The 25,000-nt window shown below is 38.4% G+C and overlaps 2 protein-coding genes and 1 long non-coding RNA gene across 11 annotated transcripts in view; 2 read left to right on the top strand and 1 right to left on the bottom strand.

Annotated features, from left to right (window-relative positions):
* Nucleotides 1-4,078, bottom strand: part of dbndd1 (dysbindin domain containing 1) — a 13,498-nt gene extending 9,420 nt beyond the window's left edge. For 4 of the 8 annotated variants that reach the window (XR_015526817.1, XR_015526818.1, XM_087312690.1 and 1 more), the window contains exons 1-2: nt 3,967-4,078; nt 389-535 (exon numbers count right to left, since the gene is read on the bottom strand). Coding sequence is in view for 4 of the 8 variants with exons in the window: in XM_087312690.1 (XP_087168816.1) it covers nt 389-535; nt 3,967-3,997 (178 nt within the window). In the remaining 4 variants the exon portion in view is untranslated. Of the gene's footprint in view, nt 1-388; nt 578-3,966 lie in introns of all 8 variants that reach the window. The other 4 variants (XR_015526815.1, XR_015526816.1, XM_087312688.1 and 1 more) reach the window with 1 other exon arrangement.
* A 5,498-nt stretch (nt 4,079-9,576) lies between these two features.
* The window catches only part of nfat5a (nuclear factor of activated T cells 5a), a 27,136-nt gene continuing 11,712 nt past the window's right edge, over nt 9,577-25,000 (top strand). Inside the window, exons 1-2 of one of the 2 annotated variants that reach the window (XR_015525567.2) lie at nt 9,577-9,886; nt 19,046-19,180. Coding sequence is in view for 1 of the 2 variants with exons in the window: in NM_199895.1 (NP_956189.1) it covers nt 9,814-9,886; nt 19,046-19,180 (208 nt within the window). In the remaining variant the exon portion in view is untranslated. 2 annotated transcript variants of the gene reach the window in all.
* Nucleotides 12,784-17,098, top strand: LOC147837908 (uncharacterized). Its single transcript, XR_015526873.1, has 3 exons — nt 12,784-14,084; nt 15,299-16,723; nt 16,904-17,098. It is a non-coding gene; the product is annotated as an uncharacterized LOC147837908 (long non-coding RNA).

Here is a 25,000-nt window from a genome sequence, read left to right as displayed (position 1 = left end):
GCGTGGGTTTCTTCCGGGTGCCCCAGTTTCTACTGGCCGTAGTGTATGAGTGCGAGTGTGAATGAGTGTGTATAGGTGTTTCCCAGTGATGGGTTGCAGCTTGAAGAGAACATATGCTGGAATAGTTGGCGGTTCATTCCGCTGTGGCGAGCCCTGATAAATAAAGGGACTAAGCCGACAGAGGATGAATGAATGCACAGTTTCCATATTGTGTGTTTTGGGTTTATTTGTGGTGGTGAATTGCATTGTGGGATGTTGACCTCTGCTGTGTCCACTTCTGATGTTGAAAATTCATTATAATACACAGCCGTGCATTAAACAGATGTAATGTCTATTTTGGGTGAAACATGAGCCAGGTGTGATCTTGTCAGGTCAGTGTTTGACTCACGTCGTTTCTCTGTGATCAGCACCTGGCTGCCATGATGTGCCGGAGTACCGACATGCTCTCCTGAGGCATTATGGGATGCCTCGCTGGTGAGACTGGCAGAGCTGGAGGACTTCAGAAGCTTCTGGAACTCTCTGTCTCTAAGAGGCTCTGCAAAGAAACATAGAACAATGCAAACAGGGAAGTTCTTTACTGCAGACAGCGCTCTAGGCTAGTGTTTAACAGCAGACGGCGCTCTAGGCTAGTGTTTAACAACAGATGGCGCTCTAGGCTAACAGCAGATAGCACTCTAGGCTAGTGTTTAACAGCAGATGGCACTCTAGGCTAACAGTAGATGGTGCTCTAAGCTAGTGTTTAACAGCAGATGGCGCTCTAGGCTAACAGCAGATGGCACTAATCTAACAGCATATGGCGCTCTAGGCTAGTGTTTAAACAGCAGACGGCGCTCTAGGCAAGTGTTTAACAGTAAATGGCGCTCTAGGCTAGTGTTTACCAGCAGATGGCGCTCTAGGCTAATGTTTAAACAGCAGACGGCGCTCTAGGCAAGTGTTTAACAGCAAATGTTGCTCAGTGGCCAGTGTTTACCAGCAGATGGCACTCTAGGCTAACAGCAGATGGCGCTCTAGGCTGTTTTTACAATAGTTATCACTCTAGGGTAGTGTTTAACAGCAGACAGCGTGCTAAGGCTAGTTTTTAAAACCAGATGGACCGCTAGGCTAGATTTTAAACAACAGATGCCATTCTAGGCTAGTGTTTAACAACACACTGCTCTAGGTTAATGTTTAAACAGCAGACATCGCTCTAGGCTAGTGTTTAACAACACACTACTCTAGGTTAATGTTTAAACAGCAGACATCGCTCTAGGCTAGTGTTTAACAACACACTGCTCTAGGTTATTGTTTAAACATCAGTCGTTGCTCTAGGCTAGTTTTTTGACAGTAGATGGCGCTCTAGGCTAGTGTTTAACAACAGATGTTGCTCTAGGGTAGTGTTTACCAACACAATGCTCTAGGTTAATGTTTAAACAGCAGACATCGCTCTAGGCTAGTGTTTTAACAGCAGTTGTTGCTCTAGGCTAGTGTTTTACCAGTAGATGGCGCTCTAGGCTAGTGTTTAACAACACACACTACTCTAGGATAGTTTTTTAACAGTAGAGACGGCGCTAAAGGCTATTGTTTAATCAGCAGACATCGCTCTAGGCTAGTGTTTAAACAGCAGACATCGCTTTAGGCAAGTGTTTACACAGCAGACATTGCTCTAGACTGGTGTTTAACAACAGATGTTGCTCTAGGCTTGTGTTTTAACAGCAGTCGTCGCTCTAGGCTAGTGTTTAACAGCAGACGTCGCTCTAGGGTAGTGTTTAACAGCAGACGTCGCTTTAGGCTAGTGTTTAAAAGCTGATGTCGCTCTAGGGTAGTGTTTAACAGCAGACGTCGCTCTAGGGTAGTGTTTAACAACAGACGTCGCTCTAAGCTAGTGTTTATCAACAGATGTTGCTCTAGGCTAGTGTTTAAGCAGCAGTCATCGCTCTAGGCTAGTGTTTTAACAGTAGATGGCGCTCTAGGATAGGGTTTAAACAGCAGACAACGCTCTAAGGCTAGTTTTTGACAGCAGATGGCACTCTAGGCTAGATTTCAAACACGCCATTCTAGGCTAATGTTTAACAACAGACAGCGCTCTAGGCTAGTTTTAAACAGCAGATGTCGCTCTATGGCTAGCTTTTTAACAGCATTTTGGGCTAGTTTTTAAAAACAGAGGGTCCTTTAGGCTAGTTTTAGTTTCTAGTTAGCTGTAAATACATGCCCTCTAGTAGACAAAACAGCATACTGTGCCTTTAAGATGCATTGTCAATATGGGCCCTAATAATTGTTAGTGCACCTCTGCAGTGTGCTGTTACTAGGTCAGCTGTTAGTGCACTACGATGCAGTTTCTACACTGTTCTGAGTGTTTGTTTTGGCTATGGAGCGGCTGGAATCCTCTGGTCAGTTTAGCTGCTAGTAAACAGGTTCTGCTTTGTAGGGTTCTGGGGTTTTCTCAGTCACAGTTCAGCTCTCCATCTCTCATGTGTGCTTCTCTAATGGGTTTGTCAGCGGTTGAAACAGAAGATGCTTGTGTTTAAAGAGCTTCCAGACATCTATTGATTTCTTGCGGCAGTAGTCAAAGCAGACCAGTGCTTTCTATCGTCGAGGGCAGTTCAATTACACACAAGGGACATGGAAACAAGTGCACGACTGGATCTGCGGGATCGGGAAACATTTCCCTGCGTGTGAGAAAGTCTGCAGTGGTACTCCTCATTATTTTAATAACAACACTGCATTTATTTATTTTTTTTAGCTCCAAAACTAATTAAATTTTTTTTTCTCTTCAAATTTTTCCAAAAATGCACCTCAGCACATAATGTAGACAAAATATTTGGTCACGCTTTATAATAATGTACAATTCACACTATTACTGGAACAGTACTGTCTCAATGTGATCTTCTGGCTAAATAAAGGAAATCATAAATAATAATAAATTAACAAACCATATAACTTTTAGCTCAATAAACTTCTAATTTGCTGTTTAGTGTTAGTTAAAAAGGTAATAGTTGGGTTTAGATATTGATTAGGGATGTAGAATAAGATCATAACTACTAATAAACTGTTGATATATTAATGATGGCCAGGTAATAAATAATGAGAATTGTTACTTAAATTAAAGTATTTAACATGCATGAAAAGAGAATGAGGCCATTATCCTCTGGTACCAGCAGGGGCTGTGCTGACTCTTAATTAATTACTATGAATTAATAGTTTGATCCCCATATCTGTCCCAATATTGACATTTTCCAGTACACTTTTTGTCTGAATCTGAACTTATCTACACAAACTATTAATAACATCCATGTATCCCCTATAATATGATGTACATTTGACTATTTAATGCGTAAAATAATAATAATAACTACATTGAATTAACATTTAACTGACAGGCTCGCATTTTTGGAGGTAGATTGAACCAAATTCCGTATATCAGTAACTTTATTACCTATATTAACTATATTAATGTTTAGTCGCACATTTGGTGATGTGATGATCCAGAGTTTTCCCGTTCTCCGCAGTCTGCGGGTCATCCCTCCCTCATTAGCCCACACACAGCAGATTCCTCAGCCTGCTGCTCTTTCTGTGCGTGCCGCTCATGCAAATATTGCTGCGTGCATTGCAATGCATTTGCTTATTCCAGAAGGATGCAACCTATACACGCCAAGATGCACTATATTTTTAGCATCCCTCAGTGGTACCCAACTCCCATTGTCCCAAAGCAGCCGCCGCAAAAGATGCAACCCAATGTCAAACCTGGAAAAAGGGTCACATCCAAAACCTTCCAGCTAAATTAATGCACAATAATGCATGCAAGTTTCCCCATGTGCATCAATGCAAGCTGATCACCGCCAAGCACTACCGGCTTCCTCTGACTGCCTGCTTTGTCTGTCCGTCCAAGAAAAAAAAAGGGCACGGTGGCAGCGCTACAACAACAGGCTATTGAATGCACGCGTTTAAATGCATGGCAGCGTGTCCGGCTGAAGAAGTGTTCGCTCTTACCTGCAGCACTGGAGTCTGCCTGAGCCTCCATTAAGTCTATCGCAGTGCTGGTTGGCGTCGCAGCCGGGATTAGAGGGAGCGCCTCCTGCCTCGTGCACGCTCTCTGTCTCTCTCTCTCTCTCTCTCTTTTCCCCACCCCTACATGCACAGTCACACATCCACTGCCATTGTCACTGCAGCACACACACACACACACACACACACACACAACAGAGGCACATAAAGAGTCCCACTAGAGAGAACTCACACACACTGCATGACACACCAAAACAGCGGACGAGAGAGGGAGAGAGAGAGGGTGGTGCCCCTAGGCAATAAAGAGGATTTATATACAGGAGGCGGAGGGCTATTCCTCTATCAGCAGCATTTTGGCAATAAGAAGAAGTGTATGGGGAACAAAGATGCGCATTTGAGTTTAAATTTAAAATATTATATGAATCATATAATAAATAATTAAATATAATTATAATTAATAATTAAATATAAATAAATATAATATAAATAAATATAATAAATAATAAATAATTATTTATATTAAATAATTAAAAAATAATTATTTATATTAAATTATTTATATAATAAATAATTTAATATATAATTAAATTTCAGTATGTTGAAGTACTTAAAGGACACCCTGGAGAACTTTTTTTTATATTAACAGATTTGTGTGTGTTGTTTATGTGAGCATCAGTTAAGGCAATGTTAGCACCTGTCAGCTTTAATTGTGGGGAAAACTGGATAATTTTGAGCTTTTGTCAGCTCAATTCAGCTTCCGGGTTTAAAATGATTTTTGGGGCGGATCAAAATCGGTGACGTAGCGCAGAACTGCAAGTGCAATGATGACGCGTCGGTTTCTCATTATTATTCATAGCGGAGTTTTCTTATCCTATGAGAAGAGCCGGCTGCTTAATTATTCATGAGACCGGCCAGAGTCAAGCCGGAGCTGAGAGACACGGACCCACGGCACACAGTATTTAGCCGTTCATGGAGGCTCATATGTGTTTGTTTCCATGATCCACGCGGTTTGTTGCATGTTTTCCCCCGCGATGCTGTCAGGGCTGATCATACAGCAAAGCTGTGTGTGTGCTGCTAGCATTTTTGTCGGGAGAGCAGTGCAAGAATTGGAGAATGGCGGACGCTGTCTTTTATCAGGAGTTTGTTCACATTCAGACACATCGCCGTGCTGCTGTGTTTGCCTAAATCCTCCAGATTAGCAGCAGGGCTAACGGTTAAAATAGACAGGTCAGGAGACCTGCTGCACTGAGTCTGCTGGATACGGGGATTGAGGAAGAATCCTCATTTATAGGGTTTACATGAACACACTTATCTTTATAATGATGTAAATTATGTGTATGGGTATGTGTATATGAAATTACGAATAACAAATGTAGCAGGGCATTAAATCACTGTTCATTTCTTTGCATTTTAACTTTGTAAACTATAAACTCATGCGTCTCCTCACGGTTTGTCTCATTTTGTGAGCTGACTGACAACAACAGTTGTTCGCTCACGTTCTCCCCTGCTGGCCACGCCCACTCCTGCCCGATGCTCACGGAGCTCCGCCCCCATTAATCATGCATCTTTTGAAAAAATCCTAAAGTAGACTTTAACCGAAAGTGCGGGGTGTCATGGCCCTTTAAAACTAAATATTGATTAGAGGCATGGCTTTTGGGTGCGCCTGAATACGCATACTTCCATATTATATAGTACGCTATAATCTGTATGCGAGCAGAGTAGTATGTCTGAATTCATAGAATTGGAAAATGCAACCCTGGCACATTCTGAAAACGTAGACCCACGGACGTTTCTGGAAACCGCGAATTCGTAGCCGGAGGTACATAAGGCTGCTTTTAATTTCTTTAAGCGAACGCTATGGGGCAGTATGACGCCGTTCCTTTTGGCGCTCACTGGCTGATTGCTTACCTCCATGTGGAGGGCTTTCCCACTGCAACCAGTTTGTCCGGTTAGCTCGTTGTGTACGTTGGCGGACTTGAGACGCAGAGAGGAGTTGACCACAATGACGATGACTGGGTTCGAGTTCGGGGAAGAACGGTTCTAGAAATCAGGTAAGACAAAAATCTGAATCCGAAAAATAAAATAAACAAGTGAATAACAGGGTGAGGATGTGGTAAAATCCGAAAACGTGGTAAAAATCAGATGAGGGCGTTTCTTTTTTCTGGACGGCTTTTGTTAACCGTTGGTTGAGTTCAGGGGAAGTGAGCGGGTGAGGGGCGGGTCAATCGGTAAAATTGGGTGGGTTCAGGGAAGGAGGAGGGTGGGTCCGTTGATTGGCCGGTCGCCCAGTCAATCATTCAGTCGGTTGGTCGACAGCGGCCTCTGGTGGGTTTACACCAGAACAGCGTGGGTGCGAACGGCACTTGCGAAAGACATTTGAAATGCGAAAAAGCGCACACAGCAGCCTCTCGCGGATTCACGAAAACAAAAACTGCAAAAATACATACCTCCCGGTATTTTGCGGTCTCCAGAAACGTTCACGGGACTACGTTTTCAGAATTAGCCTGGGTTTGGAAAATCAGTATGCGAGAAGTACCCAGATGACTTACTACTTCCGGCGAGATTCTAAAATGCTCATCTGATATATCAGCAGTTTCTGAAATACTCAGAGCAGCCCGTCTGGCAGCAACAACCATGCCACGTTCAAAGTCTCTTAAATCCCCTTTCTTCCCCATTCTGATGCTCGCTTTGAACTGCAGCAGATCCTCCTGACCATGTTTACATGCCGAAATGCAGTGAGCTGCTGCCATGTGATTGGCTGATTAGACATTTGCATTAACGAGCAGATGAACAGGTGTACCTAATAAAGTGGCCGGTGAGTGTGTATTTTTAGTTGCATTAACCTGCATGGTGTAAACTCTTTCTCATATTTCTGGCCTTTGCTGTTGAAAATGACACATTTATTTCCCTCACAGCAGCTTGTCATTTTTCTGCTTTTAAGCTTTCTGAAAGACCTTCCCATGATTTATTCTCAAACTGTGGGCGAGATTTAGTTTCTCATTGTGGGAGTTTTTCTGAGGAATTCAAAAGAGTCTTTTAGCGTTTGATCTTCTGTTTTGGCACTCGATTACAGCGGCGGCCAGGAATGACAGAAGATATGAAGCTTCATTTCTGCGTCACACTGAGAGAGAGAAAGAGCAGGAGAAGAGCTGAAAACCCCATTCGTCTCTTCAGCTCCGTCTCATTTATACAAGATACACTTACCGTAAAAAAACATCTGTAAATTCACCGCGTCCATACAAGTATTTCTGTTTATTTGCGTTGGTGAATGCTCAGGTTCTGCTCTGCTCACTTCTGATGTGGAAAATTCAACTCTACAGATTAACAAAGTGACTTTTAGTGACATTTTAGTAGTTTGAGAAAATATAAGGTAGGATAAATAATTATAAGTGTTTAAATTAACAGAAATGTGCTGGCATTATAAGGTTTTTGTAGCGTAATATACAACACCACCCCAGACAAGTATATAGCACTTTTAAACTATTAAAAATGTCCATAAAAGTCACTTTTCACGGTTAAAAGTTGTTGGAAGAAAGATCAACATCCCATAATGCAATTCAAAAGCAGGATAATAAAAGGGGATGAATAAAACATGAATCACAAAATATTAAAAAACTCCTAATTTACGTATATTGTTTAACAGTGTAGTGTTGTCATGATACTGGACTTTCTAACTTTGATATGATATCTTGAAAAATATTGATATTCAATACCATTTTCGATTCCATGGGGAACAAATTTTGCAACACTGACCCTCCTGTTACTCCAAAATCTGCTAACAGTTTTTCCCAAATGGGGTCAATTTGACCCCAGCATCTTAAAACCTCCAGAATCTGATTTATTTATTTTTTTTGGCGAAAGGTTAGTGTCAGGTAATGGATGTCTTCTTTGTCACGCTCTCATCTGCCTTGCCTTGTTTCTTTGTCATCAAAGCATATGACACGGGAGAAAACAGAGAGACATGATGACTCAAAATATTGACCCTCCAGTTGCTGGTGGTTGAGAGACAACAAGAGGGTCAACACTAGAAGTCTCATTGTCATCTGAGGAGGATGCCTCATAATAAGGGTCCTCATCAAGATTATCCTGTCTCAGACACTTTCTCCTCTGTCACTTTCACTGTCAAAATCTCACCGACAGAAAACCTTTACTTATTTTCAGTTGAGAGAGCTTAAAGAGAGAGCCCACAGAGCACAATGGGAAAGAGTTTAGAAAGCGTTTGTAGCTTTGCACCTGCCCTGTAAACCATGTGAATTGTTTTCCCCTCCCACTAAAAAAATTGTTTTAGCATTGAATGACCCCATTTGCATTGATCAAATTGAACATAAAGATAATAGACGGGTTAGAAGCATACAAATTAAGTAAAAAAGCTACTTTTTTTTTTTTTTACAAAATTACCAAAAAAATAAATAAATTAATTAATTAATGCAATTTCATCTTATTTTCTAAATAAAACAAAAGTGTTAAAATCTTAATATTATTATTAATTATTATTTCTCTGCAGGTGAGAGGAGAAAGCAAAGCCGGTACTAACCAAAAACAAGACTGCATCATTTAAAATACTTCAGTATCAATATTTATCAATATATTAATATTTTAGACAACACTAATAGGAGGCATCCAGATAACAAAAAATGCGCATTTGGTTATTTTGGGGACCAATCTGGAAACATTATAAAAAACATACTGAGAATATGCTTGAAAAGATATTTGGAATTCAACCAATTATTTAATTCAACAAGATCTAAAAATTGGCTATCTGGTACACTCAAACATTTATTCACACTAATAAAGTGCATTTATTGTAACATTAAAGCATGAAAGAAACACTGCACTTTTAATGCGCTTAAAATAGGCTCATTTTATATAGGTCAACAGTTGAGTTTGACCATTTTTTGAATCCATTCAGCTGAATTTGCTTTTAGCTTAGCTTAGCATAAATCATTGAATCGGATTAGACCATTAGCATTTCACTCCAAAAATAAATTAAAATGAAGAGTTTTGATATTTTTCCTATTTAAAGCCGAACTCTTCTGTAGTTACATTTGTTTACTAAGAACTACAGAAATGAAAAGCTGCTATTTCCAGGATGATATGGCTAGAAATATATTATCATTCTGGCTTAATAATCAAGTAACTGCTGTCAAACCACAGCTGCAGCAGCGCAATGATACAAAACACCAATGTTACGACAGAAGAGGTAAGCTTTAAATAGAAAATGATCATAACTATTTTTTTGCAATTGTTTTGAATGAGATGCTAATGGTCTAATCCGATTCAATCAACTATGCTAAGCTAAGCTAAACCTGAAGATTGGCTAAATAGATTACAAACTGTTGCTTTAAATATATGTTAAAATCGTATCGTTTTTTTAATAATACAATTAAACCAAGTAAAAAATGTAAGTAAAATATAAAAAATGTGTCAGGAACTTTTATTAGTTATAATTTATGTTAATTATAGAAGAAAAACAAGCACTATTAGAGCTAATCATAATCATATGATCAAGTCTATCGCTAATAATCACTCAGGCCTGCGTACAGTCGAACAATAATAATCTGTCAGATCCAGGGTAGCGGTCGTGCGCATGCGCAGGAAGGGGGAGGAGTCGCTGGAAAAAAGGTGAATGGCTGTTGTGGCTGCTAAGCTGATCAGATGGAGAAAAAGCACACGAAAAGCCTCCCGAGTGTGAAGCTGACCACACTACACGTGCTGTAAAGCCTCCATGAGGATTTTATGACAGAGTTCATCTCTCTTTCTGTGCGCTCTGCTCTTCAAGCCGAGGGTGAGAGAGTCGCTTCCTCTGAGCTCATGAGGCTTTAGCATGCTAGCATGCCCTCTGATTTTATATCTCTCCTGAGCGCCGATATCGACCCCAGTTCTCCCAAATCTCTCTATTCCAAAGGTAAGAGCTCCTCGTTGTTCTAAAGCCTTCTGGTTTTATTCATTCACACTCGCGCGAGTGTGTGTGGAGGTGTTTAGTGTTGCCTGAGTGTGAATAATCGCTAACGTCACTTAGCGCGAGAAGAGAAGAGCACGCGCTGCCGCTCTGTGTGTGCGTGCGTGTATATGCGTGAGTGTATTTATAAACCTGTGTGTGTGTGAGTCGATGTGTGTGAGTGAGCACGACTTTATATCTATACATGTGTGTGAATGTGTGCGTGTGTATGAGCGAGAGAGAGAGAGAGAGTGGGTGTGTGTTTGTTTACATTTACACACAATGTAAGAGACTCGTGGCTCCGAGACAACCTCTCTCTCTCTCTCTCTCTCTCTCTCTCTCCCTCTCCCTCTCCCTCTCCCTCTCTAAATATTAAAATAAAAGAAATGTCCTATCAAGTTAAACTTAAATAAGCAATGTAACAAATAAAAACATTTCAAATCACAGTGTTTAACATGTAAACACACAGAGACTGCTGTGGTAGAGAGTAGGGAAACATACAGTAATACACACTCATTACACACACACACACACATAATGTTCATGAGCTGATCTACTTCTCTCTACTTCTCTCTTTATTTGACTGTATTGCCAAATCATTTCACCTGTATGAAATATGGAATGTACTTATACCAGCAAATTAATGAAATGTGTATTAAAAAGATGTAAATGACTGAAAAAGGGAACAAAACAAGACAATACTGTATCATAATCACAACTATAATCAGTGTACATTTATTTAAATAAGGAAAACTAATTTAACGGATTAATAATTTCTTCTGGTGTGGATTGTGTATGCATATTTTGCAGCTACTTTAGCTTCCAAGCTCTCCTCTCCATGTATATAGTGAAGTTTCTCTCTCTCTCACACATGCACACAGACAGTGCTCAGCATAATTAAGTACAGCCCATGTTGAAAATAAATATTGTCCTCCATTTTTCAGTCAATATAGGCGATGTGTTTTGGTGCATTTAAACAAAACAGATTTAATAAACAGATATATATTAATTAGTCACCAGACATATTCAAAAATTAAAAGATAATACAATTAAATTCAAGCTATATGTTCCAAAAATAAACTACAACCTGCAAAATTTCAAATAAATTGTAATTTTTTTTTGCTTCTCTTGATTTTTCCTCTTTGTTAAATCTGTATTTAATCATTTTCTCTAACATATAAATTAGGCTGTATTAGTTTTTAGAGCGAAGTAAGTTATTTTTGTTAGATTATTTCCTGAATTGGCTTCAACGCAGACTAATCTAATGTATATGCACACAACTATATATTGTAGACCTTCCTATTTAAAATATGAATTTTAAAGAGAGATTCGAGAGAGGTGTACGCATATAAAGTTGAAGTCAGAATTATTCACCCCCCTGTTTCTAAACAGCTTAAAGTGACAGTTAATGGCTTAACTTGGTTAATTAGGGTAACTTGGCAGGTTAGGGTAATTAGGCAAGTTATTGTATAACGATGGTTTGTTCTGTAGACTATCGAAAATAAATATAGCTTAAAGGGGCTAATAATTTTGACCTTAAAATGGTGTTTAAAATATTAGAAACTGCTTTTATTCTAGCCGAAATAAAACAAATCAGACTTTCTCCAGAAGAACAAATATGATCAGACACACTGTGAACATTTTCTGAATCTGTTCAACATCATTTGGGAAATTTTTAAAGAAGAAAAAAAATCAAAGAGGGGCTAATAATTCTGACTTCAACTGTATATTCTTAGTACTTTACATGCACACTTTCTCTCTCTCTCACACACACACACACACACGCACACTCTCCTGCTGTTTTAGTGAATGCCATATGCAGAAGGTGATCCTCACCTATCATAATTAATATTTCATCTGCAGCATGTAATGTAGCTGCCAGTGTTGGCCTGGTGTATTCAAAGCTAAGCAGCTCACAGATCTGTCTCGTGTCTGATATTCATATTCTGATCATGTGTGAGTCTCTGACAGCGAGTGTGTACAGTGATGCAGATGACAGATACAGTTGTGGTCGGTCACTGGGAAGTTGAGACCATCTCTGTTTACATGCAGATTAATGCTGCAGAGCTGACTGGTTTTAATGAAGAACTGTCAGATTCATTTGTAGAGCTCGCTTTTATGCAATCGTCACCTTTATTGCTTGCACTGAGGGCATGAATGACATAAATCCTTGCACTTGTACAGAAGAGCTGCAATTATTTTCTTGCGTCTTAAAACAATAATGATGCTCAAATTAGAGCTGACATCTGCAATAATGATATTTCTATTAGCATGTATGATTATGCACAATAGCATGGTGTATTATAAAGGATGGCGTATACTCTGGGGTTATTAGATAAATTAGTATAGTAAAATTGTGGTTGAAGTATAGATATGGCATCCTGTGTATTTATACAGTATTGCCAATAAAAGTAATGTGATACTGTGCTGTATTGATTTATAGTAGTCGTACAGTGCATATGATGCAAATTTCATTATCAGAACAGTGTGTATTCTGTATACACACCATTAACACACGTATTCGATGTTCATCTTAGTGCCACTTATCATACAAAATAGAAGCTTGCATTTACATAATTTGTGTGTGTTGTGTATATTTATTATGTATATAATAATACACACATCAATGTTAAATTATATACAGGTTTAGATTTAATTAAAACATAATGTGTGTGTGTGTGTATGTATGTATATATATATATATATATATATATATTAGTGATGAGAAAAAATTAAGTATGGTTGTGGAAAAAGTTTGTTTATGGTCAACGTCAGATTTATTGTCAATTCAACAACATGTACAGGACATAGAAAGAATCGAAATTGCGTTATTCTGAGACCCTATAGGAGCATATACATATAATATTAATACAAAAAGTAGAATTTAAAAAGAAATTACAATAGAATTACACGTATAATATTACTAGTAAAGGGCTAAGGGCGCATGGCAAAGAGTGCAAACCAGAGTTGTGCAGATGCAAAACAGTATATAGTGCAAAAAGCTTTTAAATATGATAAAGTGACAGTGTCTTATTAATATACAGAGGTAATATTCAAAATATATCATACAAATTACAGATATATTTAGATATCTGATACCAAAATATTTTGTATTTTGTTACTATATGTGTCGCATATACATATAAAAATTAATATATAAATATATACACACACACATACATACACACACAGTTGAAGTCAGAATTATTAGCCCCCCTTTGAATTTGTTTTCTTTTTAAAATATTTTTAATATTTTAAAGATGTTTACTACTAGAGCAGGGAAATGTTCACAGTATGTCTGATAATATTTTTTCTTCTGGAGAAAGTCTTATTTGTCTTATTTCAGCTAGAATAAAAGCAGTTATTAATATTTGAAACACCATTTTAAGGTAAAAATTATTAGCCCCTTTAAGCTATTTTTTTCCAGTTGACAGTTTTTTTTTCCAAAGTCTGCAAACTTAATAAATTAATTAGCCCATAGTGAAGCCTTTAAATGTCACTTTAAGCTGTATAGAAGTGTCTTGAAGAATATCTAGTCTAATATTATTTACTGTCATCATGGCAAAAATAAAATAAATCTGTTATTAGAGATGAGTTATTAACACTATTATAATTAGAAATGTGTTGGAGAAATCTGAAATAAAAGCTGAATATAATGAAAAAATAAACTGGGGACCAAATAATTATGACTTCAACTGTGTATATTTATATATGTTTATGTATGAAGACTTCTGACGCAAAAATTCAGTTCAGAAGTGCCGTCTGAAATTTATTTTTAGTCTCCTTAGTTTATGGTATTACACTTTGAAGACCATAAAAAACTTTTTTGCCATGGAAAAAGTCTTTGCCATGGAAGTGAAATTATTGAACCTACACAGGAGCCTAATAAAAAAGATAATTTTTTGAAGAATATTTAAGATGGCATGTAGGTTTTTACATCTGAATTCTTCATAATACACACATACTTTGTCAAAACTAACGTCATCTTTGCACAGCACTAATTTTAAAGTATACATGCATATCTGTGCATTTAGACATTATAAATTTACACAACAGTTAAAATGTGTTTGTTTGTTGTGCAAATATATTTTGCAGATTTTTTTTTGAACTAGTGTCATTTGTCAAGATGAAATAAAAGTTTCATTTATTAACATTAATTAACAGAGTTAAAACACTATAAAAAACTCCCTGTTTACTCTCCCTCAAGTGCTTCCAAACCTTTATAAGTATCATTCCTCTGTAAAACACACAAGATATTTTTTATAGAATGCTGTAAACCGGTAACCATTGACATCCATAGTAAGAATAACAAATACTGTGGAAGTCAATGGTTACAGGTTTTCAACATTCTTCAAAGTCTCTTCTTTTGGGTTTAACAGCAAAACAAAACTTAAACAGGTTACAGTGATGACAGAACCTTCATGTTTGAGTAAACCGTCCCTTTAAATCATGCCATGAATGGAGTAGCAGAGTCCTGAACACAACCCACAACACATTAGCATCATGTTGGCCAGCTTTGTATCAGCACACTTTCTGTCTGAACATGGCATATTTATAGTTCACAAACTCTTTGACCTGAGTCATGAGGTCATGCTTTTGTGTTTCGATCACTTCGGACAACTTTGTAGTGCAGACGTGTTTAATAGTTCCTCCTAGGAAGTGCTCTGTTGGTAATTGTCTCCATTATTGGGTGCCTCCTGCGTTTCACAAAGCCAGCGATCGCAGACATGAAGCGTGTAATTATTGTGACACTTTGGCCTCATTTTCAGCTTCAGGGGCAGTTTTTCTGTCCTTTCAGATTCTTTTGCGCAGCTTTAATCCAAGGTTTTTGTAGTTTTTATTTCAGTATTGATTTTTTTGAACTTGCTGTAAAGTTTATTAATTGTTTTGTTTTTGTTTCGTGAACATTTCTGTTTATGCTTTATACAGTGTTCTGCATAAATGAGTTCATTGCCTTTTGAAAATTAATATTTTTAATTATTTCTTGCATAGCCACTCATTTTTCATGCACTTAAAAATTGATAAAACATTGTAATATGATAAGTTTAATACAATATATTTTTTAAGAGAGCATTTTTATTCAGGTAATATTTTAAGGCAAATGTTTAAAATGGTATTTTCCCTGAAAAATGGTAGGTTCACTGAAAACTGAAGGTTCTGTCATCACTGTAACCTGTTTGAGTTTTGTTTTGCTGTTAAACACAAAAGAAGAGACTTTGAAGAATGTTGAAAACCTGTAACCATTGACTTCCTCAGTATTTGTTATGCTTACTATGGATGTCAATGGTTACAGGTTTACAACATTCTATAATATCTTGTGTGTTTTACAGAGGAATGACACCTATAAAGGTTTGGAAGCACTTGAGGGAGAGTAAACAGGGAGTTTTCTTTTGTATAATGTTAAATATTTGTTGTTAATTAAACTAAAATAATGCATATAACTCTTTTCAGTGTTGTTATTGGTATGTTTTTTTGTAGAAGGAATATTCATTAAGAAACTGATGTGGTTGCATGTTATATATTGTATATTTAGTGTAGAATTTGCCATGAATATAGCCAATGCGGCTGATATGGCATTAAAACATTAATTAGTCGAGGCGGAGGAGAACCGCACCGTCCCTTTATCTGTCTGTTGTCCAGGGATGTTGGTGTTAAAATAGCAGGAATGCCGAACATGTGGAATGCAGAGCTGCTGACCGCGGCTTGGGTTTCACTACAGCCTTTTATTTACAAAGCATTTCTGAAGCCTGTGTTGATTCAGAGTCTCGTTCCTCTCTCTGGGCTCCAACGCTTTGGTTTCTGCCATTGTAAGCTGGCACCTTTTATCAGTGAGGTAAAATAAAGTGTGCTTGACACTAGGGCTGCGCAAAATATGGGTTTAGCATCGATAAAAATGTTCAAACTATTGTTTTCAATTATTTCCATCGTCCGTGCATGAAAAATGCAAATGCTTGGCATATATAATTAATTTAATTTACCACGCCTCTCAATGGGAAGGTTATTGCATATACTGTTGTTGAAGGTTATTTTTTTCAGTGAACAAAGACTAAAACTATTGGTCAAAACCATTTTTGTTAGCTGAAATAAAATATTCACAACAAACTTAATTAAACTAATAGTCACTGAAAATAAAATAATAATTCACAATAATAAAATAATGACTGAAATAAAATAATCTGCAAAAACATGAATCTTCATTCAGGATTAATAAACACTCCTGTGTTGTAAAATCTGACCTGTGGATGTTTACAGAAATGCCTGTATCACAATGTGCGCATCTGCAATAGTCGCATCACAAAGATATGCAATGTCCAGTCTGAATTATAGCTGACCAGGAGTTACAGAATTGTATTTAATCACTTGAATTCATATGGAATTCATATGATTTATGCAAAAAAATCTTAATTAGAATTTTTGACTTGTTTTTAGCCCAAATATCTACATTTCAAAGCGAAAATAAGATTTCCTTAAAACAAGCAAAAAAGCTCTTATTTTTCACTTATTCACTTTTACTCTTATACAGGGTTTCTGCAGGGTCTTAAAATGTCTTAAATCTCAAAATCCAAATTTTAGGCCTTAAAAAGTCTTAAATTTACTGAAATATTGTGTTAGTCCTAAATCTTTTTTTTTAAATAGGTCTTAATTTTCCTTTGTTCATGTATTGCTACCAAATCTGGGCAAAACCCATACAATCATCAACAATTATCTCAATAAAACTTTATACTTTGTATTTAAAAAGGTCATTTTTACCTCTGTTTATCATAATGGTTTAATTATTTTCCTTACAGGAACATTTGTTTATTAGTTCAAAAAAAAAAAAAAATACTAATACTACTAATACTTCCCTTCTTAGACTTTACAGACCTGAAACTTGCTTATAGCACTTATTCATTGTTTCTCTTAGTTGTGTAAATTGCTTCCTTGTCCTCATTTGTAAGTCGCTTTGGATAAAAGCGTCTGCTAAATGACTAAATGTAAATGTAGTTCTCCATGTATTTACTGCTGGACACTGACCTGGACAGATTGTTGTGTGTAGATTTAGTTTATTATAGTTTTTAAAACTTTTAAAACATTTGTTCATTTTTTCAAAATTATTTTAAAGAAAGTTTATGCTGGGAAAATGTGTATGGATACAAGTAGAGCCTGCTTGTTTTTACACAATATTAAAAATATTTAGCTAAGAAATAATCAAAAATATTTATATTTTTTGTTATTATTATATTATTAAATGTATATACAAAATTATATATATATATATTATAATATATATATATATATATATATTTTTTTTTTTTTATAAAAATCTATCATAAAAATTCAGACTGCCAAATAAAAATATTTTTCATCTGGGCCATTTGAGCAATTTCTTATCCTTTAGCCCTTTATGGGTCTAAAATTTCATTCATAATGGCATTAAAAATGTCTTAAAGTCTTAAATTTTACTCTGTGAAATCTGCACAGAAACCCTGTTATATTTCACGACGGTGCAACTAAATATAATTGTTACTTTGTTCAAAAATATTTGGACTAGAAACGAGACATAGTAAGAATTTGCGTTTTGATTATTCAATTTCTGTACCCGAATACTGTTAGACTCCTCAGAAAAAAGTCAAGAGAGATGTTCAAACCAGCTTCTGAAACTATTGCAGAAAAATAAAATATCACAATATCAGATTTTCCAATATCATGTAGCCTGTAGATGCACTTTTGCAGAAAAAAACACAACAGTTAAGCGCAGAATTGTGTATAAAAACATCTTAAACATTCACTCATTCATTTTCCTTCAGCTTAGTCCCTTTATTCATCAGTGGTCACCACAGCAGAATGAACCACCAACTATTCCAGCATATGATTTACACAGCGGATGCCCTTTCAACTGCAACCCAGTACTGGGAAACACCCTTTCACACTTATTCACACACACACACTCGTACATTAAGGCCAGTTTAGTTTATTAATTCCACAATAGCGCATGTGTTTGGACTGTAGGCGAAACCGGAGCACCCGGAGGAAACCCACACCAACACAGGGAGAACAGGCAAACTCCACACAGAAACACCAACTGACTCAGTCGGAACTCAAACCAGCGACCTTCTTACTGTGAGGCCACAGTGCTAACCACTGAGCCACCGTGCCGCCCATCCTAAAACATCTTATAGTTTTGTCTCTATTGGAGTTTATTTACAGTAATGTTCTTTCTCTGTATAAACTACTACACATGTGAATTGTGCGTGCGCGTGTGTGTGCGTGTGTGTGTGTGTGTGTTAAATACTGTAATCTCTGACTGTTAAGTATTGTTCTGTTTGTTATTATGGGAAGTGTGTGTGTGTGTGTGTGTGTGTGTGTGTGTGTGTGTGTGTGTGTGTGTGTGTGTGTATGTGGTGTTTGCTGTGGTTTAGTGGTATCGTGAGAGAAGCTGTCATGGTAATATCTGTTCAGCAGCACAGATGCATCATGGGACACCATAAACACCTCGTCTGCTTATTAAATATCTGCTGCTGCTGGTGATAGCGGATAGGTCCAATATGTTGTTTGTAAATGTGTGTGACGTCAGTTTTGAGCTGCTTTATGCATTTTTTTAATGCGATAATACAAAATACACATTAAAATAGGTGAGTGGAAGCATTTTTTTTGCTTTGTGTTTAATAAGAGAAAGAAACCCAAACAGGGCTGGAACAAGTGCAGGATGAGGAACTCTTAGGGTGAACTGTGCCTTTAATACAGGTGTGAACGGTTTGAGCTGCTCCACCTTCAGTGCTGAAACACATTAGATTGTTTTCACTCGTGTGGTCGAAAGAGCAGCTGCTCTCCAATACTGACCAAACATGTGATCTGTGTTGTGAGAAGAACAATCCGGAGGAGATACTCAGACTGCTCTGTGCTCCAGCAAAACACGCTGATATGATGGGAGTCATTGCTGCCTTCAACATTCTTCTCCTTGTGCTTTAACTAGCATTGAATGCTGACGTAACGATGTTAATCCAACTGTGTGCTCCAATATGTACAACAGGAACGTTCATAAGCAGCTCATGTGAACACCTTCATCATGTTATTGTCTTATTGAGATGAAGGTAAATCGTTAGATTGCTTAACGTAGTCAGTGTTGTGTGTGTGTGTGTGTTTCAGAGTCTGTGTATGACCTGCTGCCTGCAGAGCTGCAGCTGCCGTCGCTCGTCCAGCAGGAAAACTCCAGCATGAGCCAGAAGAGCGGTGGAGAAGCCGGACCTCCTCCTGCTGCTGCTGCTGCTGCACTGCCCACAGGTACAGTGGTGTGTGTGTGTCTGTGTGAGTGTGTGTCTGTGTCCGCGTCTGCTGCTGAACTGGCCACGGGTACCAGCTTTACTGTGTGTGTCAGCATCTGCTTTTGCACACGTGGGTACATCTGTGTCTGCACGTTTGTGTGTGTGCGTGTGTGTGTGTGTGTATGTATATGCATCTGTCTGAGTGTGTATATTTGTTTGTCTGTTTGTGTCTGTGTCTTATTGTGTGTGTGTGTGTGATGTAACTTCCTGTGAAGCTCATTCATGTCTTTTATTGCTCTTTTCTTTTTGTCGCTCTGCTCTTTTCCTTTTATCTTTACAGTTGAAGGCAGAACGATTCGCCCTCCTGCCAAATTAACCAATAATATATTAATAATTAATATATATTAATATTTCCCTGATGAGGTTTAACAGAGCAGTGATATTTTTCTCAGTATTTCCTAATGATATGTTTTCTTCTGAAGAAAGTCTGATTTCTTTTAGTTTGGCTGGAATTAATGGAGTTTAATAAATGTTAAATATATTTTAAGCTCGATATCATTACCAGCCATAAGAAATTATTATTCTTTCAATTGTTTGCAGAAGAAAACACTGTTGTTCAATTACCTGCCTAACTAGCATAACTTGCCTGGTTATTTAATTTACCTAGTTAAGCCTTAAAATGTCACTTCAATCTAAATACTAAGGTAAAAACCTTGTAAAATACACTACATTTTACATTTACATTTAGTCATTTAGCAGATGCTTTTATCCATGAATAAGTGCTATAGACAAGTTTCAGGTCTGTAAAGTCTAAGAAGGAAAGTATTAGTATTTTTTTTTCTTTTTTTTTGGGTACAGTTAGTGTGATATCCAGAGAGGCAATTGCAGATTAGGAAGTGAAGTGGAGACTAAATAGTTGAGTTCCTCACTTCCTGAGTTCCTCACTACCTGAGGAAAGTCTTGTGGTGGATCTCAGTTATAAGAGCAGCAGATAAGTGTCAGAAGGTGGATTTTTCCCATTAATCATCTGCTGATCTGCATCCCAATCATCACCAATACTGCAGAAGACCCATTGGAACCCTCATGGACCAAGATTCTCAGAGAAATCAGTCAAGTTTGGTGAAGAAGAAATCATGGTTTGGGGTTCATTCAGTATGGGGGTGTGCAAGAGATCTGCAGAGTGGATGATCAACATCAACAGCCTGAGGTATCAAGACATCTGCGCTGTCCATTACATTACAAACCACAGGAGAGGGACAATTCTCCAGCAGGATAGCGCTCCTGCTCATACTTCAGCCTCCACATCAAAGCTCCTGAAAGCAAAGAGTGCTCCAGGATTGGCCAGCCCAGTCACCAGACATGAACATTATTGAGCCATGATCATATTTTATTGTGCTCAAATAAGTATCATCTTTGCCTTTCATAGAAGACACTTCTGACCCCAAATGAGCAACTAGAAGACAAGTTATTATTTGCTGTTTCTAAAACTTGGATAGCTGACAAGACTTCTGTCAGGATGTGTATTATGTGCTGTCATCATGACAAAGATTAAATAAACATTGAATTTTAAAATTTTAATATTTTTAAAAGAATTAAAATTTCACAGGATGGCGAATCATTTTCCCTTCAGCTCGTTCGTTCATATTTTCCCTCTATGTTTATGGTTTGTTTTGAGCGCTGTGCTTTCTAGTGCTGCTGATTGTGCTTCCTGTTTCACATTGTCCGGCTTTATTCGCTGTTGAAGACCATCTACATGCTCTGACCTTTCTATTTTGACATTTATTAATCTTCGGCTGTTTACGTCATCATGGTCAGCTCAACCAGAGATCCTCAGCTCAAATGTAGCACTTTGATCATATTTATGTCTGACAAACGTACAGAAATGTTTAAATATTTGTACAGAGTGGATGTAAAATGTTTATGAATGGATCACTGAGTCACTGGCTAAGGGATTTGTTGAAAGACGGATTCATTTAGGAAGTAAGCAGCATTACTGATAGTAAGGTCATACTGCATAATACATGGCAAATTTGTAATTATATTAAAATTGGTTGATTTCTGTAGATTGGTTGATGCATCAGTGTGTAAATAATTCAGTTAAATATCAACCAATGAATCAATTCCTGTCTTATGTCTATTAAATATTTTATTATTATAAAATGCATCACAACAAAGCCGCAAAAAATGTTCATAATGCCAATTTTTTACATCAGGAAATATTCATTCATTCATTCATTCATTCATTCATTCATTCATTCAGTCATTTTCTTTTTAGCTTAGACCCTTTAATAATCAGGGTACATCACAGCGGAATGAACCGCCAACTATTCCAGTATATGATTAATGCAGCGAATGCTCTTTCAGCTGCAACCCATCACTAGGAAACGCTTAGCTTACCTAATAGCTCATGTCTTTGGACTGGATGCACCCAGAGGAAACCCATGCGAACACGGGGAGAACATGCAAACTCCACACAGAAATGCCAACTGACCCAGCTGAGGCTCAAACCAGTGTCCGTCTTGCTGTGAGGCGACAGCACTACCCACTGCGCCACCGTGCCACCCACATCAGAAATATATATAGTAATAAAATATTCCACATAAACAACATCCCATTAACTACTTAATTAATTTAAGCATGTTTAAAATATATTGCTTAATTTTTAAATCACTTTAATTTGAAAAATTTTGCTTTAATCGTAGTAAAGTAGTTTTAAATATATTGCTTAGCCCTAATTAGGCTGTAGCCAGGATAACGCTACACAATGTCCTGTTTAAACAGGAAGTTGAGGGATCATTTAAGTCAGGGTTGTCCGAAGTCAGCCCTGGAGGGCCGGTGTCCTGCTGACTTTTGCTCCAACTTGCTTCAACACACCTGCCTGGAAGTTTCTAGTATTCCTAGCTAGATTAGCTTGTTCAGGTGTGTTTGATTAGGGTTGGAGCTAAACTCTCCAGGACACCAGCTCTCCAGGACCGAATGTGGACATGTCTGATTTAAGCGAAGCAGCACAGAAAAATATCAATGTTTTTGCAGCAGTAAATCAAGCACCAAACTAGGAAAACATAACTAATTAAATAAAACAGTAATTAATTAAACAAACCGCTCTCTTTATGGATATGTTGATGTTTGCTCAAATTATTCTGACCGGTTATTATTCTTTTTTTGCTGATGTCTACATGGGATGACCAGCGCTTCTTGTTTATTGGCTGTCATTTGTGGTTTTTATTTCAGGGAGTTCCCTCTGAATCAGGGAGCGTCTGCATATAAAATGGTCTGCAGTTCTCTGCTTCGTAGGTCAGAAGCTTGTTTATTCTGTCTCCATGGCTACGCTCAGTCCCAACCAGATCCTCTGATTGGCATGCATTAGTCCAAACCTGTGTTTATTGTGTCTATGAGAGGCTGATTGAATTGGCTGACCAATCAGATTGCTCGATTGGCATGCATTAAATTGACCAATAGAGTTAAAGCGATCAGCACTGGGCTACGCAGGAGTCATAGCTGATGTTCTGTGTAGCCCTAACGCATGCACTGCATTTTATGATCGCTTTTGGGCCATTGTTGAGATTATTTATTAGATTTAATCTGTATATAGTTATTCGCCCTCCTGTGAAATCTTTTAAAGTGATGTTTAATAGTGCAATGAAATTAAAAGTCTTTTTTCTTTTTGGCTGGCTGGAATAGAGACAGTTTTTAATTGTTTAAAAACAATTGTAATGTTAATATTACCAGCCTTCTTAATCACTGCTGTCCTGTAACTTGCCCAATTAACTTCGTTACCTTGTTGAGCCTTTAAATTACACTTTAAGCTGAATACTTGTGTAATGAAGGCCAGCTAGTGAAGTGCTGTGCAGGTAAACCTCACTCCTCTGGCCACTAAAGATGCTCTTGCAACAGACGCTATGAGACGCATGGTCTCTGGGCTCCTTGTTAGAGCAACCGACTCCCATACAAAGAATGGCCGGTTCAATCAAAGTGACCGGGTTGGGTGCAGTAGGAACAGTGGGTTACACGTGGGGGTTCGTCCGAGATGGGAGTGAGGCTTAGGGAGGGTGAATGTAACGAAGGCCAGCTAGCGAAGTGCTGTGCAGGTAAACCTCATTCCTCTGACCTCAAAAGGGTGCACTAGTGACAGAAACTAGAGGCCATGATTTTCAGCCGTCTTGTTATAGCAACCGACTCCCATACCAAGAATTGCCGGTGTGGGGGCTTGTCTGGGATAAGCGTGAGGTTTAGGGGGCGAGTATAACGGAGGCCACCTAGCGAAGTGCAATGCAGGTAAACTTCACTTCTCTAATTACTAAAGGCGCTCTAGTGACAGACGCTAGGGGACATGGTTTTTAGCTTTCTTGTTAGAGCAACTGACTCCAATACAAAGAATTGCAGGTGTGGGGGCTCCTCCAGGATGGGAGTGACCTCACTCCTCTGACCACTAAAGATGCTCTAGCGACAAACGTTTGAAACCATGGTCTTTAGTCTCCTTGTTAGAGCAACTGACTCTCATACTAAGAATCTATAGTTCAATCCCAGCTCAGACCGGGTTGGATGCAGTAGGACAGGTGGGTTACACATGGGGGCTCGTCCGGGATGGGAGTAAGGTTTAGTGTATGTAGAATGTAACGAAGGCCACCTAGCAAAGTGCAATGCAGGTAAACTTCACTTCTCTAATTACTAAAGGCGCTCTAGTGACAGACGCTAAGGGCCATGGTTTTTAGCTTTCTTGTTAGAGCAACTGACTCCAATACAAAGAATCACAGGTGTGGGGGCTCTTCCGAGATGGGAGTGAGGTTTAGGCGGGTGAATGTAATGAAGGCCAGCTAGTGAAGTGCTGTGCAGGTAAACCTCACTCCTCTGGCCATTAAAGATGCTCCAGCGACAGACACTAGAGGCCATGGTCTTTAGCTTCCTTGTTAGAGCAACCGACTCCCATACTAAGAATCTCTAGTTCAATCCCAGCTGAGACCGGGTTGGCTGCAGTAGGACAGGTGGGTTACATGTGGGGGCTCGTCCGGGATTGGAGTAAGGTTTCAGGGGGTAAATGTAACGAAGGCCACCTAGTAAAGTGCAATGCAGGTAAACTTCACTTCTCTGAATGCTAAAGGCGCTCTAGTGACAGACGCTAGGGGCCATGGTTTTTAGCTTCTTTGTTAGAGCAACCGACTCCCATACAAAGAATCGCCCATTCAATCCAAGCTGAGACTGGGTTGGGTGCAGTAGGACAGGTGGGTTACACATGGGGGCTTGTCCGCGATGGGAGTAAGGCTTAGGGGGGGGGGGGGGGGTGAATGTAACGAAGGCCAGCTAGCGAAGTGCTGTGAAGGTAAACCTCACTACTCTGACCTCAATAGGGTGCTCTAGCTACAGACACTAGAAGCCATGGTCTTTAGTCTCCTTGGTATAGCCACTTACTCCCATATAAAGAATTGCCGGTTCAATCCCATCCCAGACCGGGTTGGGTGCAGTAGGACCAGTGGGTTAATTTCCTTTATTTATCCAGGAGATCACATTGAGACAGTACTGTCTCTTCTTCCAGTGAGACCTGGTCTCACACGTGGGGGCTCGTCCGGGAATGGAGTGAGGTTTAGGAGGGTGAGTGTAACAGAAGCCAGCTAGCGAAGTGCTATGCAGGTAAACCTCAGGTCAGTTTCGAAGAGTTAGAGAACATTATTTTTGTGCTATTTTGAAACTTAGGGACAGCAGAGACTTATTTTACATCTTGCAAAAAGGGGCAGAATAGACCACTTTTAAATAAAGTGTGTTTTAAATTGTTTAGATTTCACATTAGGGCGAATATTGATGGACTTAATAATATGGGACTGAATATTCACCAGGGCTCTGCTGT

The sequence above is a fragment of the Danio rerio genome, chromosome 25 (genome assembly GCF_052040795.2).
Source record: "Danio rerio strain M-AB ecotype USA chromosome 25, GRCz13ab, whole genome shotgun sequence".
In the NCBI taxonomy this organism is placed as follows: Eukaryota; Metazoa; Chordata; class Actinopteri; order Cypriniformes; family Danionidae; genus Danio; species Danio rerio.
The sequence above is the reverse complement of the archived record's forward strand: the minus strand, read 5'-3'. Positions and strand labels throughout refer to the sequence as shown.